General features: G+C 32.8%; 6 protein-coding genes, 1 long non-coding RNA gene and 1 pseudogene across 7 annotated transcripts; 3 read left to right on the forward strand and 5 right to left on the reverse strand.

Moving 5' to 3' along the window:
* Window positions 1-1,389: 1,389 nt before the first annotated feature.
* On the reverse strand, window positions 1,390-2,649 carry LOC9318507 (annotated as a pseudogene).
* Window positions 2,650-4,644: 1,995 nt separating this feature from the next.
* Window positions 4,645-6,358, forward strand: LOC9320604 (anaphase-promoting complex subunit 11). The gene is made up of 4 exons (XM_002882394.2): window positions 4,645-4,725; window positions 5,164-5,191; window positions 5,711-5,829; window positions 5,947-6,358. Exons 3-4 carry the CDS (start codon window positions 5,772-5,774, stop codon window positions 6,060-6,062), a joined length of 174 nt encoding a protein of 57 aa, XP_002882440.1. The 5' UTR covers window positions 4,645-4,725; window positions 5,164-5,191; window positions 5,711-5,771; the 3' UTR covers window positions 6,063-6,358.
* Window positions 6,359-6,792: 434 nt separating this feature from the next.
* LOC9318508 (hydrophobic protein RCI2A) lies at window positions 6,793-8,134 on the reverse strand. The gene is made up of 3 exons (XM_002884492.2): window positions 7,974-8,134; window positions 7,732-7,836; window positions 6,793-7,009 (listed from the first exon to the last, which is right to left on the reverse strand). Exons 1-2 carry the CDS (start codon window positions 8,052-8,054, stop codon window positions 7,753-7,755), a joined length of 165 nt encoding a protein of 54 aa, XP_002884538.1. The 5' UTR covers window positions 8,055-8,134; the 3' UTR covers window positions 6,793-7,009; window positions 7,732-7,752.
* A 1,122-nt stretch (window positions 8,135-9,256) lies between these two features.
* LOC110230561 (clumping factor B-like) lies at window positions 9,257-10,351 on the forward strand. The gene has a single exon (XM_021033910.1). The coding sequence runs from the start codon at window positions 9,564-9,566 to the stop codon at window positions 10,233-10,235; it is 672 nt and encodes a 223-aa protein (XP_020889569.1). The 5' UTR covers window positions 9,257-9,563; the 3' UTR covers window positions 10,236-10,351.
* An 87-nt stretch (window positions 10,352-10,438) lies between these two features.
* Window positions 10,439-10,993, reverse strand: LOC110229852 (uncharacterized protein At4g04775). The gene is made up of 2 exons (XM_021030897.1): window positions 10,829-10,993; window positions 10,439-10,756 (listed from the first exon to the last, which is right to left on the reverse strand). The coding sequence occupies exons 1-2, from the start codon at window positions 10,991-10,993 to the stop codon at window positions 10,439-10,441; spliced, it is 483 nt and encodes a 160-aa protein (XP_020886556.1).
* Window positions 10,994-11,852: 859 nt separating this feature from the next.
* LOC9320605 (hydrophobic protein RCI2B) lies at window positions 11,853-12,860 on the reverse strand. Its single transcript, XM_021032320.1, has 3 exons — window positions 12,670-12,860; window positions 12,441-12,561; window positions 11,853-12,026 (listed from the first exon to the last, which is right to left on the reverse strand). The coding sequence occupies exons 1-2, from the start codon at window positions 12,748-12,750 to the stop codon at window positions 12,478-12,480; spliced, it is 165 nt and encodes a 54-aa protein (XP_020887979.1). The 5' UTR covers window positions 12,751-12,860; the 3' UTR covers window positions 11,853-12,026; window positions 12,441-12,477.
* A 2,840-nt stretch (window positions 12,861-15,700) lies between these two features.
* Window positions 15,701-18,623, reverse strand: LOC110230381 (pinin). The gene is made up of 2 exons (XM_021033106.1): window positions 18,358-18,623; window positions 15,701-17,868 (listed from the first exon to the last, which is right to left on the reverse strand). Exons 1-2 carry the CDS (start codon window positions 18,400-18,402, stop codon window positions 15,889-15,891), a joined length of 2,025 nt encoding a protein of 674 aa, XP_020888765.1. The 5' UTR covers window positions 18,403-18,623; the 3' UTR covers window positions 15,701-15,888.
* On the forward strand, window positions 17,785-18,458 carry LOC110230382. Its single transcript, XR_002333486.1, has 3 exons — window positions 17,785-17,877; window positions 18,099-18,249; window positions 18,366-18,458. It is a non-coding gene; the product is annotated as an uncharacterized LOC110230382 (long non-coding RNA).
* Window positions 18,624-18,654: the final 31 nt, after the last annotated feature.

An 18,654-nucleotide genomic window follows, 5' to 3' on the forward strand; every position in this document is an offset into this window, starting at 1 on the left:
TTAAAATATTTGGTTTCTTTTCTATATAACTCACCCATTACAAAAGTGGAATCAAGTGCTTATAAAAATCTATTTGCTTATATTCTCCCCTGATATTGTTGGATCATATTCATAAACTGAGTATGACTGTCTTTTGACCCAACTCAGTAGAAGCTAAGCCATGGCTCGACAAACCTATTTAGTTAATTTATAAGGTGTAGAAACATAACGAAAATGAGAGTACAATGTTCTATTTGTAATTATCATTACACAGTTAAAAGAAATGTATCCAAAAATCAAATTTATAAATAGAGACCAAAATTTAATTAGTTATGACTTACATTTGGAATGGTGGGCTAATGAATTTTTGTGAGTCTAAGTTTATATATTTATAGGGAGAGATGAAGTTAATGAGAAAAATTAGGTTTACCTTTACCTATTATGAATTTTAGAAAATGATTTAATATCTTAATTGATTATTTATTCTTATTTCAAATTTTAAGTCAATTTAAATATTTTGTATTTTTGTATTTAATGACAATATATTTATATTTCTTTTTTTTTTATCATCAATATATTGGTTTAAAGATATATTAAGAAATTTAATTTTAGTATTAACATCATATTAATAGAATATAGAATATAAGTTTCGTTAAATTTCAAATCATTATTTAATTTTAAACAATGCTCTCAAAGAATTTTGAAAATAACAAATCCAATAATATGTTTTTCCTAAATTAATTCAATTAATTCATACTAATTAAATCAGTTTGAATTAATTATCTTGACGATTTTTCAAACTATTAATAACTTATTTTTTCCCTAAATCCTGAATTTTAGGCAATAAATTAGATTTTCGGATTTTATATATTTTAAGGTCATATATATAGTTTTTGTTATTTATTTGTAGTAAGATTTGAAAAAATCGAGATTTATAAAGATTGAAAACGTTTAGTGATATTTATTAGGTAATTTTATGGTATGATTTGCATAGTTTATTTTATATGAATTCTAATAATATAGGATTTTATATATAAATTATTATTGGATTCATTTAAAAACAATTTTTGATTTTTTAACCATATTATGATGATTATTAATTTCTATAAATGGTTGTTTCTTTAATGATAATAAATTAATGATTGTATATGAGTTTATTAATGTATCCGAAATTTATGGTTGTAATATTTGCAAAATCTTGGAATTAATATAATTGTTATTAATATCACTAATATGGTTGCTATTTTTTTTCTCCTTCTTTAAATTTAAAAACCAATGGCATCATATGTAATATTTTACCTTTTATAAGGTTATTTAATTTTGAGTGATTCCCAATTAATAGTATAGATAATAACACATTTATTAAAAAAATTAAGTCCACTAATTTAATTGAAATAACGTATATCCGAAGTTAAAAAAAAAATACTAATCAAACTTATTAATGACACATAAATAAAAACATGAGTATCGCAAATCCATAACATCAAAAACCATAGTCACCTTCACAGCTTCACTATATAAAAAAACATAATAGTAATGACAAAATGACAACATAAAAAATTGTTATGCAACTTTATTATAACAACAAAATAAAACTTGAATCTAAGGATTTTATTTGCTTATTAGAATTAAAAAAAAAAAACCCACTCTTAACTCTTGTAAAACCACATCGAAATAAATCCTAACAAAACCATATGTTATTGGTAAGATTTGGATTGGTAAGAGAAATGGTACTGCTTGAACTAACGGCGGCCGAAACAGTGGAGGAATCTCCAGGGATTTGTTGTTGTTGGTGAGGATCATGGTGGTTGTTGTTGTGGTGATTATCATCCATAAATGGAAAACCTTTTTGCTCAGCTGCATAATTCAATTGATCAGGATGGTTCATCATTTCCATAAACCACTTTTGTTGGTTCTGATTATGATTATCATTTAGATTTAGATTCAAACTCCGAGATTTCTCATAGAATCCAACTTGTGGAGATGATGGATGACGAAATTGTGGATGTTGTTGTTGAATGGGATTTAAAAAAGCTGGAAATGAAGAAGAAGAACCCGCCTCAATAGTGGTATGGGTTGGCGCAGTTGTAGATGCCACAACTGCCATAGAACCAAACCTTTCAGAAGTACCCGAAAACGCACCAACATTATTGGAAGATTCTCCGATCTCTATGCCAGAATTCTGTAAAATCTCAAACCTGCGATTAATATCTGTGAGATATTGCTCAATTGCTTGCAGAATCATTAAGATCCATGATATTCATATGAAACATTCCCATGTTTCCGACCAAACATTGGAACATGACTTCTGTCATTTCCAACTCTCGATTATCTTTTCTTTGTCTTTTCAAATGTTCAGAAGCTTTCGCGATCCTTTGTCTGAGAAAAGTCTCTTGGTCTACCATTTTCTTGTGTTGGTCCAGAGCGTTCTGAATTCTGAGACTAACCTTTGTACACCGGAATTTGATGGCCACACCCCAGGATTGGAATCGTACGGACTGTAGATGATAGCATTAATACCACATAAAGTCGAGAGTTCGTTTACTTTCTTCATCAATCCTTTCTTTCTTTTTTTGAAAGTTGCTTTCCTCGATGAATCATTAGAAATGTAAGCAACTTTCACTTTCTTTCTCGTCATTAATTTTTTTCTTCTCTTTGTTCTTTTTCTTTTGTTTTGAGTAACTAGCTAGTGGATTTGTTGTATTATATAGTGATGAAAGAGTATTTAGTTAAAGACTATTAATAGTATTAGATTACAGCTAATCACAAAATAAATTAATAAGTAATAACGTTGTATTATATACTTTGAAAAACGTATTATAACTAGGATATGACCCGCGGGTTAATTATTTGATTTTTTTATTTTTATAAATTGATGAATTTATTGTGTATAATATTTTTTGTTGTATACCGCGGGTAACATGCGTTGTATCTAAAATAAAAAATTTTAAGTTGTATTTGTTTTGTTTAGTGTTTAAGATTGTATAATTGTATTTTGATTTGTTATTTATAGGATTTCACCTGTGGTATATTGTCTCGTATTAATATTGACCCAAACCCGTCCAACCATATAATCTAAAATGAAATTAAACATCATTTTGTTATTTTTTTAATAACACTTTTATTTAAATGTCATATAATTCGAGTTAATTTGAAAGTTGCATTCAAATAGTTTCCATGTATATTTTTAAATTAGTGTGTGTTTTTGGACCAACCCGTAAAAACAATTTATAATTGTATCTTAAAATACTAATTAGGATTTCACCCGTGATATACTGTCCCATTTTAGATAATTGTAAAAATTAAAGAAAGATCCGAATGACTCAATTTCGGGTCTGAATAAAATAACGACATGATTAAATGCTCAATTTGTTCCTTAAAAATGTTAATATAGATTACACACATATTTTTATTCATCGATTGAGTAATATATGTCCGTTTTAAAAAATTTGAATTGTAACATATGCAGAAGAAAAAAAACTAAAATTTACTAACTATTTATATATTTTATAATAATTTAAAATAATATAAATATAAGATCAAATAAAAGTGAAATAAGAATCATATATTTATGTTTAAATTAGGTAGAGAGGTTTTAGGAAATTAGTGCAAATTTGTTATATTAGCATTAAATCATCATATTTGATTTCTTTATCTATAAAAATCGTGGAAAATATACCATAAATAAAGCGTTTAAATATAGTAATTAGTTGAGAAAGTATATATATTTTAGATTTTATTAATTATTTTCGTTTTTTAATTTTGCCAAAATTTAAAGAAAGATCCGATTGAAGATTTCCGGGTCAAAATTAATAAATTTGACCCGATTTGGGTACCCCAAAAACTGCTGCAAAAATGTATAGTAGATCTAAAAATAAATACGTGTGAATATTTGTGATAAATTCCTAAGATTTGGGTTTCTAAGTGGGTCAAAGATTCCTTTTCAATACATTTAATTGCAATTATTTTCTTTATTGGAGACTTTGACCGTAGATTATTATTATTATTGGACTTTTGTTATCTTATGAATGTCGATTGGTATGTAAAACAAAAATTTCTTTAAGGAGTAACCAATATTCCAATATGATGTAAGGTACCAAAAAAGTTATGAACGTTTTGAAGTTTATCAAATAACTTAAGAACATATGATTAAATTTCTCAATATGATTTAATGTACTGTTTGAACTGATATTCTATTGGTTCAAAGATTATCTTGATAAATAATTAACATATAACCTATAAAACTAATGTATATCCCTACATACATATACAATGTATATTACCTACATATAAAATCACCTTATTTTGATATTTTGGGTTCTACTCACGTTATAGGGTTAGAATTATCTTCTTCTTCTTTTTTATTAAATGGTTTAGGTTTAGATTTAACTTGGAAAACTAATGTATATTAATATATAGCTGCATATACTAGTATAGATATTACCTAAGATATGGAGATTAGTGACATCATGATCTCATCATAAGTTTCGTTCATGGATAACTAAAACAAATCCTTTATTTGGGCTATTTATTTGAAAGCCCAATATGTTTCTCGGCCCATAAGCAATGAAACACGTCCGTCTCTTTTCCTCTTTCGTTTCGTCTTGCTCTTCCCAAGTCCGATCCTCTCGCCATTGCCAGCAAATTTTCTTTCCCGTTAAAGAATTTTTCAATTTCGATTTCATCGTTCGGTTACAGTATCGATATTCAGTGTTTGGGCGGAGAAAGTTTCAGACTTTTTCTTAGGTATGTTCTTGTTGATCTTGTTTTCCGACTTTGTAATTTGGTCCCGGTTTGAGATAATTAGTTCTTGACAAAATTGGCAGTTATAACTTATAAGAAAATTCCGTTGCTTGGCACTTAGTTAGTCTGCGTTTGATACTGATGATCTCAGTACCATGATTCTGTGGATTTCACTGATCTAAGTTTGATTTTGGCATACCAGTTGTTCGACTAAATGCCTGAAAGAGATAATATTTATTTCGTACATTCCATATTTTGCCTTTGATTTGGTTTGGTTTATGTGTATTTTATCTGATCTTAAGGCTTAACATTTCGAATAAGTCTTGTATACGTGTTGCACATAAGACTTATACCTTCAGTTTTTGTTTGGGTAGTCTTTTGTTAGAGGTCTCTAATTTTACGGTCTTTTGTTGAAACTTATTGAAGATTTTGTTTATCCAGGAGGAAGCCATGAAAGTCAAGATCTTGCGTATCCTTTTTTTGCTTCATCTTCTTAGCTTTCTGTGGGAAAGTTTATTTTAGGCTGCCTTTGGTTGCAGGTTAAGTGATAAGTCACACCATGACTTTTGATGGTTATCATCTGATATAGAAGTAAACATGTTGAGTCTATTTATCGTGTATTAGCTTTACCGAGTTAGATTCCCAGCTTGATGATTCATAATAACTTTTTGCATTTTCCATTGTTTTGTTTTTTAATTCTGATAATCGTTGCTGATTACTTACTAATATGTATTTCATGAAGATCCTTGTGATTGGTGTAACTGATGCTTATAAACTAGACTAGGTTTGTTCACAAAATGTATGCATTTTGGATTTGTTGCACAAGTAAAAGAAGAAAACGAAATTGTTGCTCTTGACTTTCTATGCTACTTCTCTGTCCTGCATACCCAAAAAAACAGAGTAAGTTCCTCGTCCCTTTATCTTTAACACATGAGCTCTTACAATGCGGAGTTGCTATTGTTTCACTGATTGTTTCTCCCTGGAATAGATGGCATGCAGTTGCTTCATGGACATGGGATGCTCAAGACGAAACATGTGGGATATGTCGGATGGCTTTTGATGGTTGTTGTCCTGATTGCAAACTTCCTGGAGATGATTGCCCTCTAAGTAAAGTTCTCTGCTTTCATGTCTTCACTTTTATATATGATGCTTAGTGCATACACTATTTCTTTTGCTTACTGACACATTGCTAAACATTTACTGATTGTTTTGGTGTTTTGGCAGTTTGGGGAGCTTGCAATCACGCGTTTCATCTTCACTGTATATTGAAATGGGTGAATTCACAGACGAGTCAAGCTCATTGCCCAATGTGTCGAAGAGAATGGCAGTTCAAAGAGTAAGCAAATTATGAGGAGGATTATTCTGAAGCTCTCATCATGGAGGATGTTTTGGAATGATCTCTTGGACCATTAGTGTTGAGTTTTGATCGTGTGCTGAAAGGCAAGAGAGAGCTTTTGGAATGTTTTTGAAGCTTGTCTTTGTTTTGATTGCTTGGACAAATCAGGAATCAAGCAACTTTCTGTGAGCTTCATCATCTATGGTCTATGTTTGTAGTTAGATTTCTTTTTTTTTTGTATCACGTCGCCTTTGACCTTGGTTAATAATATTTGCTTGATGATTAGTTAAGTTTTCATTAGTATATTAAAACGCAAAACAATATACATTTGAATATACGTTGATGTATCGACCGGTTGGTTAGTGACTCATAATTTTTAGAAAACTCAGTCCATTATAGATACATTCATTATTAGTATGAATCTGTGCTAATCCGCAAAATGAAAATCCCTAATCAAACATTTAATTGATTTAATTGGATGATTTAAATAAGATATAGTATAAGTAGTCATATCAAAATTGAGTTATAAGTTATAACAACCGGTGGGTGTGAGTACGTAGTGATCCTCGTGGGTAGCGCTAATGGTGCCAACTGCCAAGTAATGGGGCCAATTTATTGGTGATGAAATGATGCGTAAGGTATAAGGTGTAAATGGTAAATGGTAAATGGTAAATGGTAAATGGTAAATGGTTATGGTGATCCTATGATCTCCACCAAGGCAACACAATTTCCAATTTATTGTAATAAACCAACTATATATAAAAAAAAATTCTTCACACAAAACAGTACAAACCAACGCTCTCTTCTTTTATATCATCAACACAACATTATATGACAATGCAAAGACAACAGTGATGATTAATTTAATTACTTGAAACATAAAAACTCTGATGAAAGAAAGAAACGATGAATCAGTCACAAAGAGAGGAGAACACGACGGAACAGCTGTTCCTGCACAATAACAACAAATGTAAAGTTAAAAGATTGGTCAGAAAATATAACTAGATATTTATCTCTATCCACATTATAGTCTTATCTCATAGTAAATACTATTAACAATACCTTACTCTCTTTTGTATCAGAAAATCCTCATAATCTTATCTTCTTAATAACTAGATACTTATCTCTATCTGTACACATTAATTATGTGGTTTGAACAATATCTTTCTTAATTAATATTAATAATAAATTTCTTATAAGAATAATATTTATAACTTGAAACTAGGGTTTTCATAACATAATTTTTTGTTAATTTTCTTAGTTTTGATTATCGTTTGCTTTAAACCAAATTATCCTAATTAACATGCTCGGTAATGCGTAGGTTACCCAAATATATACTCCATCCGTTTCGTTTTAGTTGTCGTTTAAGGTTTTTTCACGCAAATTAAAAAAAGCATTTAATTTTCTGTTTTATCCTTTATTAATATATTTTATAAAAAATTCATTGGCCAAAACATTAAAACAGTAAAGATAAAACTGAAATTTTCACCAAACATTTGCATTGAAAACCTAAAACGACAACTATAATAAAACAAAATTTAAATCCTAAAACGACAACTAAACTGAAACGGAGGGAGTACTTAATTTCCCACTGAAAAATCTTCATACAAACTATATCAAAAGATGAGTCTTCTTAAGGGGAGTAAGCCAAAGAGTAGAGTGAGAGAGCTTACAAGGAGATGATAGATGGTAAATCATTTGGTGAGGACATAAAGGGCGTATAAGATCCCAGGAATATACCCAAGCAGCGTCAAAACCAAACATATCCAAAACTCAACCTGCAAAAAAATTCATAATTCCAACTTTTAATTTATTTTGTGGATAAATATGTCAAAAAAAGAACTCGATATGACTAATTACAAGATTAATTAACTAAAATAAAACTGAGTCTAAATATGAGAAGAAAGATAAATACCCCGCAACCAAATCTGAGAAAGACACCGAGTGGAGGCAAGAGGATGGCGATAATAATATCAACGCAAGTAGCTGTACCCATTTTTCTAAAGCTCTTTTGAAGTTTCTGAGAAATATATATTAAAAGCTTCAAATTGTGTTTTTATCTTCTTTACTCTCTTCTTCATGGATATCTCTCACATTATATAGACCAACTTTTTAGATATTTTTGAGCCACGTATTGCTTTCCTTTTTTATTTTTATTTGTTTCCTTTACCTTTAAGCTAAATGAGCAAGGCGAAAGGGATATTTTTTTGGCAAGATACGTTCCTAAATCTTTCGTAACCACTACTAATTAGCATTAGGAGCATCCATAACGTGTCCAAAGAGCATTAGGAGCATCCATAACGTGTCCAAAGAGCGTAAGGAAAAAAAATAGCATTTTTAATAAATATTATTTTGTTATATCATCATTCTTTCTTTGTGCGTCATAGTTAGTAGCCTTGTTTGAAAAATCGCTAGGTGCTAGTCGGGCGTTCGGCATGGGCCTAGCGATTAATCGGAAAATCGGATTAAAATCGGGGATTAATCGAGGATTAGTTTTAGGGTTATTTTTATATTTTTAAAATATATTAATTCAATATTGTTTTCAAAATTACAGTAAAAACATATTTTTATGATTTTTATTAAAATTTGAACACAAGTTATGTAAAACATCACAAACTCCCAATTCAAATGATTGAATAACAAAAATAAAATGTTTTTTTTATACTTGTAATCTAAAAAATAATCGGGGTATGTAAGATTAGGCGGGAAATAATCGGATTAGGCGGAAAATAATCGGATTAGACGGAGAATAATCGGGTTACTGATTTTTTAGGGGATTAGTCATTAATCGTGGCGGAGAGGGTGGGCCTAGCGATTAAGCGGGGAGTAATCGGGGCTAGGCGGGGATTTTTAGAACAGGGGTTAGTAGTAGTACTCGTGTGATATCGACGATAATACATGTATTTATCAATTTCAACAATTTTACTTAGAGTCAACTTCTTATTATATACGTCAAAAGTGTATCGTAAGTAGTTACGTAACTTTGTGACCGACTTCAAAATATTAGAAAGTTAAAGACTTTAATATATCTTTTTATGCGTAAATAATAGGGTTGGCTGATTTTATAACTATAAACTAGTTGTATTTTCAGCTTTTCCTCTAAACTTCTTGGCTCCGGACAATCCTACCATTAACTTAGATAATTCTCACAATTTCAACATGTATTTTCGGATTCATCCTTAAAAATACGCTTCCAATTGAACCGGTCATTAAACCGGGATTAACCACAAATCTGCGTTTACTGTACCGCGGTTGCGATTTACCCGACTAAACACCCATTACCCGTTAAGAAAACGACGTCGTTTTCATTTTGATAAATCTCAAATCGGGTTTACGAATTGTCATTGTTAATTCTCAAATTAGGGTTCGTGAGAGAAAAAGAGAAAAGGGGATTTGGGGATTTTGGGATTTCTGGGTTCTCGAATCTTAAATCTGGGTGGGAATTAGGGTTTCGAATAGCCAGGGGATAAAACTTTCGATTTAATTTTGATTCAATTTCGATTCAATGAAGAATTGGTGGGATGAAGGGTTGGTTTATCAAAGCGATCCAGATGACCCCGATTTCGATCCTCTAGACAGTGCTCTCGATGCCGACGGTGGAAGCGATAGCAGTGGAAGCGATAGCAGTGAAAGCGGAGTTGAGGGCGATTGTGAGAGTGACAGAGAGAATGATGACAAAGAGAATGATGGAGACGACGACAGAGCCGATGGAGAAGATGACAGAGCCGATGACGGAGCTGAAAGCAGTAAGAAGAGGAAGAGGGGAAAAGAGAAGAAGGATGTGCCTGAAGAAGATTTGTCCGAGAGGTTTGAGTTCGAGATAGAGGAAGCAATAGCTAGTTGGTTTGATGAGTTTCAGATTCGAAGGAATCAAATTCCAGAAGATGAAAATGAAGATGAAGATCATGTGATCACTAGAGATAGAAAAATTAGGTTAGCTTCGGATGATAAGTTAGCTATAGACAGAACATTCTTCAATGGTTTTGAGTTTAAAGAGACGGTGTTGCATTATGCAATGAAGCATAGGATAAATGCTAAACATAGTAGGTGGATGTTGTCTTTGGAACAATCTTCATCCTCTTTTGTCTATTTTAGATGTTGCCTCTTTCGGAAGTTGATGCTCTTTAGGATGTTATTGTTTTGGATGATGACTGATCGATTCTTATGTAATCTTTAGGAGTCTCTTATCTTACCTATTCTTATGTTTCAATTTGTCATTTTCCTTACCAAACAGATTCACATTACAAAACAAAGATAAAACAGATTCACTACAAACAAAGACAAAACAGATTCACATTACAAAACAAAGACAAAACAAAGACAAACATAGATTCACATTACAAAACAAAACACAAACTGGCAATAGATTCACTCTAAAACCTACACTCTTCCACAAAGCCATACAATTGAGGTAACAATTACAGCAGCAATCCCTACAGTCTTCAAAGCTGACTTAGCCATAACATGTCCTAGCTCCTCCACATTCTCCTTCATGGTCAAGAGTTCACCCTCCATCTTCTTAATCAGCTCTTCCTCCATCTGCTTAATGTTTTTGTTCTGGAGCTCCATATTAGCCATCACGTTCACTCTCAGAGCACTAAGATTCTCTGCAACTCTCTTACACTTCTCATTTACCATGTTAATTTCGTCCAATAGAGCTTCATCAACCCATTTGAACAAGTGCTCTTCATTTTCTCTCTACAAAACAGAATTTCTAACCCATTTACTCTTTTCGATCAATTAACAATTTCAAAAAACCGAAATGTGTACCTTCATTGCTATCTCGCACCGGTAGAATCTCCGGTATGGATTTTCCTTTGTTTTCGATGTGAAAGTGGTGATCTCTTCTCTACACCAGCATTTGGAGGGGACACCAGGAGGAGAGGCACGAAAACCTGAACTGGAAGTAGATGAGTAGTAGCTCATGGTGCTCATTTTCTTAAAATTTCAGAAGCTCTGAAGTGGAATGTGGAACCCTAAACGCCCAAATCGATTTTGTAGAAGAAGAAGAATGAAAACGACGTCGTTTTTTGCTTGGGTTTTGATGAGTTAAACCAGTGGAAAACGACGTCGTTTTCTTAACGGGTAATGGGTGTTTAGTCGGGTAAATCGCAACCGCGGTACAGTAAACGCGATTTTGTGGTTAATCCCGGTTTAATGACCGGTTCAATTGGAGACGTATTTTTAAGGATGAATCCGAAAGTACATGTTAAAATTGTGAGAATTATCTAAGTTAATGGTGGAATTGTCAGGAGCCAAAAGGTTTTGGGGGAAAGTTGAGAATGCAACTAGTTATGGCTATAAAATCAGCCTACCCTAAATAATAATAAACCACATTCACATATGTTTTGTTTTGATATCAACAGTAATCTGATCCCACTGATCTCCAGATAAATACTTGTTTGCTTCCTGACCATTTCTTTGCTCTGTATCCATCTCCGATAATTAAGTAATTAGATTCATCAAATTTAGGTAGTTAAATTAATCTTTTAAGTTTTAAAACTCTATTTCTCCACTAGTGTTTTTTCCAAAAATAAAGATATTACATAAATTGTATAGTCGATTCAACTGATTCATGTCAACTATTAGACGACAAAAACGTATATCTCAAAATTGGGTTACTAATATTAACCGGTGGGGATGATTCTGTTGTATTTTCTCATACACCACATGAGTTTTAACTCAAGGTGCAAAATTGTTGGTGATGCGAACGAGACATGTGACCATGGATTTATATAGAGTTGGTTTAAATTTTTATTAATGGTGGTCCAAAATCCAAATCTGCTCACCAATATAGTTTTAAAAAGGAAATAAACAAGTTACTCACATTAACCAACGATATCTTCTTCATATCAGCAGAAATTATACAATAATGCGAATACAACAATAATAATCAATTGCTCATAGCATAAAATAAATGATGAATCAGTCCCAAAGAGAGAAGAGCACGACGAAACATCTGTTCCTCCTACACAATAACAACAAATATAAAAGTGAAACTTAGGTTAGAAAATTCCTTGTACTAATAAAAATGTAAAGTGAAATGAAAAACTTTCATAATGTTATTTTAACTATCTTTTTAATTGATACTAAAACGTATTGTACGATAATGTTGTGAAAAATGTAACAAAGTGAATAGTAGTTATAACAATATCTCCGAAAATGTGGTTCACCTAACATATATAATATATATATATATATATATATTTAATTTATTCAGAAGATATACATAATTTCTTAGTGTAAAACATATATTGTTCTAGTATATCAAAGATATTTCATCTTAAATCTCGTTCTGTGTTCATCACATCTACGCATGTATGTTTATATGATTGGATTAATATACATTGAGGGAGAGAGATCGTGGAGAAAGAAAGCTTACGAGGAGCAAGAGGAAAGAACAGAGGATATAGGAAAAATCACTTGGTGATGATATAAAGAGCGTAAAGGATTCCGGGAAGATAACCAAACAACGTCAGAATCAAACATATCCAAAACTCAACCTGCAAAAAAAAAAACAAAAAAAAAATGTCAAAATCTGAAAATTTTATGAGATTCAAAAAAGTCACTCTTTCTAATGAAAAGAAACAGTAAAAATATAAATAGTGTACCTTGCAGCCAAATTTGAGAAAGACGCCGAGAGGAGGCAAGATGATAGCCAGAATAATCTCTACGAAAGTGGCTGTACTCATTTTCAAGCTCTTCAAATTTCTAAGAAAATATTTCTGATGTTTATACACTAAATCTTGATGATTCTGGAATTTCTCTACTCTCCTATATATAGACCCCACTTTAGAAATATTTTATGAACCTATCCACGTGGTTCTTACTCTGTAATTACTTCTCCCTTTCTTGTAGGAGTGATAGGTTTTCTTTTTCTCCTTTTAAAATTGTTGTTGGGAAAATCTAAATGATTTTATTTATCGTTTCCTTTTTCTTTGGGACTTGTGATGTATATAAAACTTACTTCAAACAAATTAATTAAACGATAATTTCAAATTAATAATTGCATACATATTCCTTTCTTATAGTTTTAGTTTTACTCTTATATATCTTGAATGAAACCAAAAAATAAGAAAGGAACATTATATCATATTCATTATTATTTAAACTAAATTTCTTAAACGTATCAGGAATGAGTCACATTATATATTTGATATTAACTGTGGCATGAAATAATATAAATTTAAGGTGATTTGGAACTAAAGAAATGACCAACTATATAGATGGCGTGCACGATAAATAACAAATTGAATAAGCGTCTTCGACTACGGCTAACTGGTACATAACAATTAATTTGTTAGACCAATAAACGCAGTTGAAATTTGGTATTTGGTTTAGGTTTCCAGTAGGGTGCTGGTATCCGATTAATTTAGCGTTAATGTACTAGTGCTGTTTGTAATGTCAAATCACATATTTTCATTTTTCCAAATTTTCTTTTGGCGGAATAGATTTTTACTTATCATTTTTTTTTTGGTAAAATGATTTTTACTTTTCTTTTTTTTTTTGGTAAAAGGATTTTTACTTATCTATTGATGGGGAAGTTCCATTTAAGAATATAATACATATGTTTCTTCGGAATATTTTATTTGTTGATAATAAACAAATGCTTTCAAGATTGAGACCAGAATGAAAGATTAGATTTTGACTAAAGTTCATGGTGCTTGTCAGAAAGTTAAGTGGCTTAACACATAAGGTACACGTAGCACAAGTGCACAACACATTCTTCTTATATGTATGTATTCATCAAACCCTAAATATTACTCAAAACCATATTGTTGTCGGTACACGAATGTGGGCCGGGACAATCTCCGCCGTGGAGGTCGGCGAGAGGTATGGATATATACATTCTACCAACAGGCTTATGACACGTGGTCCACTCACATGCTTTCATGTCTGTCAATGCAGTACCCTGCCGTCCTCTCACGTGTCAAAACCCATGCTCCATAACTCCATAGAACATGGTGCTTAATCACTTTACACTCCTTTGGTTTAAAGTGGTTAATTATTGGTTGGTCTGCGTTTCAGTAACCGGTTATTAAGTATTCTTAACCAAAACTAAATCTCTGAATTTTTGTTTGCATACCTTCTTATTTTTCAAAAATTTGTTCGGTCCATATTTTTTAAGGATAAGAAACAAGAACATACTGATTTTTAGCCTCCTTTTCCATCCTTTAAAATATGGTACAAACTTATTTATATTATTTATGCAATTGATTGCATCTAAGTAGAGTTAATCATTTAACAAAACTATTTTACTCATAACTACAAATTATATAATTTTTTTTATCCAGAAAATAATATTTCAATTGTTGACATTTTGATTGGACTCTTTTTATATTACAAGCAATACAGGTGCACTTTGTACTGCATTAGTTGCTCTGTTCTTGTTGAAATTTGATTTTGTTTTTGTCTTCATCTAGACTTCCGTTTTCTCTAGAGAAACCTAGTGTAAAGTTAATAAGCACCCAATCAACAATTAATTTTATCGATGACAACGAAGCTTAGCTGTCTAGAAGAATAATCTTTGGAGCAAAGCAAGAAAGTTGTAAAATAATGATAATTAGAAGATCGTTAGTGACTTGGTGTGAATCATGCTACTCTGGCTTCGCCTGTCAGCATAATAGCATATGTTCTTTCTTCCTAAAGTTGCTTTCTTGACACTCAACACTCGTTCATCAAAATGACCATTATTAACGTAATATACTTTCTTTTAAAATTTTTTTTAATAAGTTATAAAATATTCTGGCCGACACCAACGCATAAACCGTGGCATTGAATTGACACCACAAAATATTAATAGATTTACTTTATGTATGATGTCCTAATCAGAGTGGTAATGTCCTTTTTATTTTGTTATAAAATAAGTGGTTGCTTTAAACTATTTGTTCTTATCCTTTCGAATTGGTCTAATCTTCTATTCAAACTTGACTTTAATATCATGAATTCTCAAGAATTCTTTTTTTTCTTTGTTTTGGTGTTCAAATTCGCTGGTATTGAAATATGGTTGACAAGAAGAACTTTGCAACAAAACAAAAAAAAACTTCTGCCGACATTGGTCTTAGCAATTTGGTCATCCACTCTTTAAAGTTTTTGATTAGAATTAAATCTAAGCCCATTACGGGCCCATTTTCAAAAGGATCACTAAACGGGTTTATAGATTTTCAACGGTAATAACGGAACGTGAAACTGACATGAACCAGATTCTGATTTTCCCTCCAAAAAATCCTCATGGAAACATCTTACTCACGCAAGTTCGACCGCCATAGACGTTAATTCCCGTCTCTACGAAGCTTCTCGGAACTTTCCTGTTGACCCGAAACCTGCTTTATGCCTGAATCGATTTTTTCTTCATCGATCAAAGTTACTGTTTTTCTCCTCAGTCGAAAACGGCGTCAAAAATTTCGTCTCTTTCACGTTGATTAACACTTTTATCCTCCGTATCACTTGAAAGCATTGGATCGTTTGTTCTGTATTTGCGGGTAACGATTTGATTGGTAAAATTGTCGGGGGATGCATTGTGCGGAGAAGGTGTTTGATGAAATTCCGCATAGAAAACTCCTAAAGGACAAGGTTATTAATTTTATTTCGATTCTGAGATTTAATATGATATGGTGGCTTATCCATGACATGTAATGCTGATGAGTAATAATCGTAAAGAAAATTTTCCAACACAAAGGCAAATCTTTGTATGTTTACAGATATAAGTTATAACCACACAAAGCCATAAAACAAAGAAAAAATTGTTCTTTTTTTTTGTTTTCTCCCACACGAAGCAAAACCAACAAATTAAATAACAGTACCTGAAAACTTTAAACTTGAACACTTTATCACTTGACTTTGATTTCTTCCTTAGCTTCTTCAGTTGTGATAGTCTTAGAGCTTGGAGATTTTCCAATGATTGCTTTCTTTGCCTTAACAAGAGATTGTTTCACCTTTGATATTATGCTGTTTGAATGTTTTTGCTTAGCAGGAACTTCTTTGGTTGTGACTTCTGCTTCTTGTTTTGGCTCATCGATCTCTTTAACAACAGGTGCTGTTTCCACAACCTCTGCTACTTTTTCTGTAATTGGTTCCTCTTGTTTGTTTGCTGCTGCTTCTTTCTCTCCTGATTCTGTATCAGTTTCTTTCAAAGTCTCTTCGCTCTTTCCTTCTGCAACAGGTGGTTCGGTATCTTTCTTGATGTTCTCATCTTCTGCAGCTAGTTTGGTAACGACATCTTTGGCTTTACTTACATTATCTTTTTCATCTTTTGATGGTTCTTCGACTACATGCTTCTCATCAGTAATGGTCTTCTCAATGACATCAGCTGGAGAAGGAACGTCTCCTTCAGTCTCCTTTTTGGGTTCTGTGTCTGAGTCTTGGTTTGTTGGTACGACTTTCTCAGGGCACAAAGCAGAACTAGATTCCGAAGTTTTTTCCTCATTTGATGGTTCTTCGACTACATGCTTCTCTTCAGCAATGGCCTTGATATCAGCCGCAGTAGAAACGTCTCCGTCAGTCTCTTTTTTGGGGATTGTGTCTGAATCATGGTTTGTCGGTACAACTTTCTCAGGGCACAAAGCAGAACCAGATTCAGTAGTTGTTTCATCCTTTGATGGTTCATCTACTACATGCTTCTCTTCAGTAATGGCCTTCTCAATGACATTAGCAGGAGCAGCAGCGTCTCCTTCAGTTTCCTCTTTGGGGTTTGTATCTGAATCTTGGTTTATTGGTACAACTTTCTCAGGGGACAAAGCAGCACTTGATTCAGAAGGTTTTTCCTCCTTTGCTGGTTCATCCACTACATGCTTCTCTTCTGTAATGGCCTTCTCAGTGACGTCAATAGGAGAAGAAGCGTCTCTTTCAGTCTCCTTTTTGGGGTCAGTGTCTGATTCTTGGTTTGTCGATACAATTTCCTCAGGGCACAAAGCAGAACCAGATTCAGAAGTCTTTTCATCTTTGGAGTTCATTTCAGTGTCTTTGTCCTCAACAATTACATCCTCCAGCTTTCCCTCAAGCCCAACCTTAGCTTGTTCGGCTGCTTCAGGTGTTTCCTCTGCCTTTACTACTTCAACTTCTGGTTCCAATTCCTTTGCTTTCTCCGGCTGAGTCTCAACTTTTTCGGAAGCCTCTGGCTCTGGCTGGACTTCAAGAGCCTCCACATCTTTGATTTTCTCTTCTTCAGTCTTTGCAGATACATCTCTAACAGATTGGACATCAACTGGTTCCACTTGTTTGCCTCCAGCCTCATCTGTTGATTCAGACACATCAACAATCTTCGTCACCTCCTTATCCTTATTGTCTTCTTCAGCAACACTCTCCACGGTTGGCTTCTCTTCTGTTTTCTCTGCATCTCTAACAGATTGAACATCAACTGGTTCCACCTCTTTGCCAGCTTCATCTGTTGATTCAGATACATCAACAATCTTCGTCTCCTCCTTATCCTTATTGTCTTCTTCAACAACACTCTCCACGGTTGGCTTCTCTTCTGCTTTCTCTGCATCACCAGCTTCAACATTAACTTCTGTAACACTCTCTTTCACAAGGATTGGTTCTTCAAGTTCCACTTGTTCAGCTCCTTTCTCACCATTTTCATGTTTATCTGTCTCTGTAGATTCCTCTGCTTTCACAACTGCTCCAACTTCTTCTACCAGTGAAGGTGATTCTTTCTCTGGTTCACCAGCAGGAGTTTGATCAATCTCCTCTTCTTTAGTAACCACAGGGTTTGAATCTGATGCCGGTTTATCATTCACCACATCCGCAGAATCCGACAAAACAATCTCTTTCTCCATCAACTTAGCTTCCTCGCTCACCTTGTTCTCCAATGGCTGCATCAGGTAAAAGTAAAACTCTCTTATAATTCTCTACAACATAAAACCTTCGTTCTTTCTTAAATAGAAAGGTATTGCTTCGTTTATCTCTCTAACTAGAATCATAGTTTAGAACGTAAGAAGAGTTTTCTAGAAAAAGATGGACAAAGTGGGTATTTTAACATCCATGTGCATAATCTACAACTTTCTAAAAAGTTCACTTTTTTTTCCTTCAATAATTGCTCCAGCAAAACAGTGGAAGAATACAATACAACCTAACTATAATATTTGTGTGTTTATACATACACATACAAGTATATTCGACTCTGCCTCAGTGAAAGCATATGTATCTTACAAGTATGATGAAGAAATATATCTATCAACCTCAAAAGCATAAAGGTAATTATCAAAAAAAAAGAAGCATAAAGGTACATATACATAAGTGCATACATGAGCATAGAAAATAAGAGTCTAAGGAACAGAGGGATAATTCTCAAAATAGCTTACCTTTTCAGGTGTAATAACAGTTGGAGAGTGAGAATCAGAAGCCATGGAAGAAGATTCACAAGGCAGGAGAAGAAGGAGAAAAAGTAATGGACAGGGTTCAACGTCAAAAATTCAGATTATAATTCCCAGAGTTGTTGAAGAAGTTAGTTTTTTGACTGGGAGAAATTGAAAGCAAATGATAGGTGTAAAAAACCCGCTCACACATATACACACACAAAGTGGGGAACACTAGATAGCTGTCACTCACACCCCCCACAAAAACAGGGTGTCAAGTTGTCAACACACTCTGTATATTCT

The sequence above is a fragment of the Arabidopsis lyrata genome (assembly GCF_000004255.2).
Source record: "Arabidopsis lyrata subsp. lyrata unplaced genomic scaffold ARALYscaffold_3, whole genome shotgun sequence".
NCBI classification, from domain to species: domain Eukaryota; kingdom Viridiplantae; phylum Streptophyta; class Magnoliopsida; order Brassicales; family Brassicaceae; genus Arabidopsis; species Arabidopsis lyrata.

Excerpts from the sequence above, each read along its gene's own strand:
- LOC110229852 (XM_021030897.1), bottom strand. The coding sequence starts at position 10,993 with ATGAGCACCATGAGCTACTACTCATCTACTTCCAGTTCAGGTTTTCGT. Across the intron at positions 10,757-10,828 it reads GGTGCGAGATAGCAATGAAG|AGAGAAAATGAAGAGCACTT; the intron begins GTACACATTTCG and ends TCTGTTTTGTAG.
- LOC9320604 (XM_002882394.2), top strand. The coding sequence starts at position 5,772 with ATGGCTTTTGATGGTTGTTGTCCTGATTGCAAACTTCCTGGAGATGAT. Across the intron at positions 5,830-5,946 it reads TGGAGATGATTGCCCTCTAA|TTTGGGGAGCTTGCAATCAC; the intron begins GTAAAGTTCTCT and ends GTGTTTTGGCAG.
- LOC110230381 (XM_021033106.1), bottom strand. The coding sequence starts at position 18,402 with ATGGCTTCTGATTCTCACTCTCCAACTGTTATTACACCTGAAAAG. Across the intron at positions 17,869-18,357 it reads CTGTTATTACACCTGAAAAG|CCATTGGAGAACAAGGTGAG; the intron begins GTAAGCTATTTT and ends TACCTGATGCAG.
- LOC110230561 (XM_021033910.1), top strand. The coding sequence starts at position 9,564 with ATGAAGAATTGGTGGGATGAAGGGTTGGTTTATCAAAGCGATCCAGAT.
- LOC9318508 (XM_002884492.2), bottom strand. The coding sequence starts at position 8,054 with ATGGGTACAGCTACTTGCGTTGATATTATTATCGCCATCCTCTTGCCT. Across the intron at positions 7,837-7,973 it reads TTCTCAGATTTGGTTGCGGG|GTTGAGTTTTGGATATGTTT; the intron begins GTATTTATCTTT and ends ATTTTTTTGCAG.
- LOC9320605 (XM_021032320.1), bottom strand. The coding sequence starts at position 12,750 with ATGAGTACAGCCACTTTCGTAGAGATTATTCTGGCTATCATCTTGCCT. Across the intron at positions 12,562-12,669 it reads TTCTCAAATTTGGCTGCAAG|GTTGAGTTTTGGATATGTTT; the intron begins GTACACTATTTA and ends TTTTTTTTGCAG.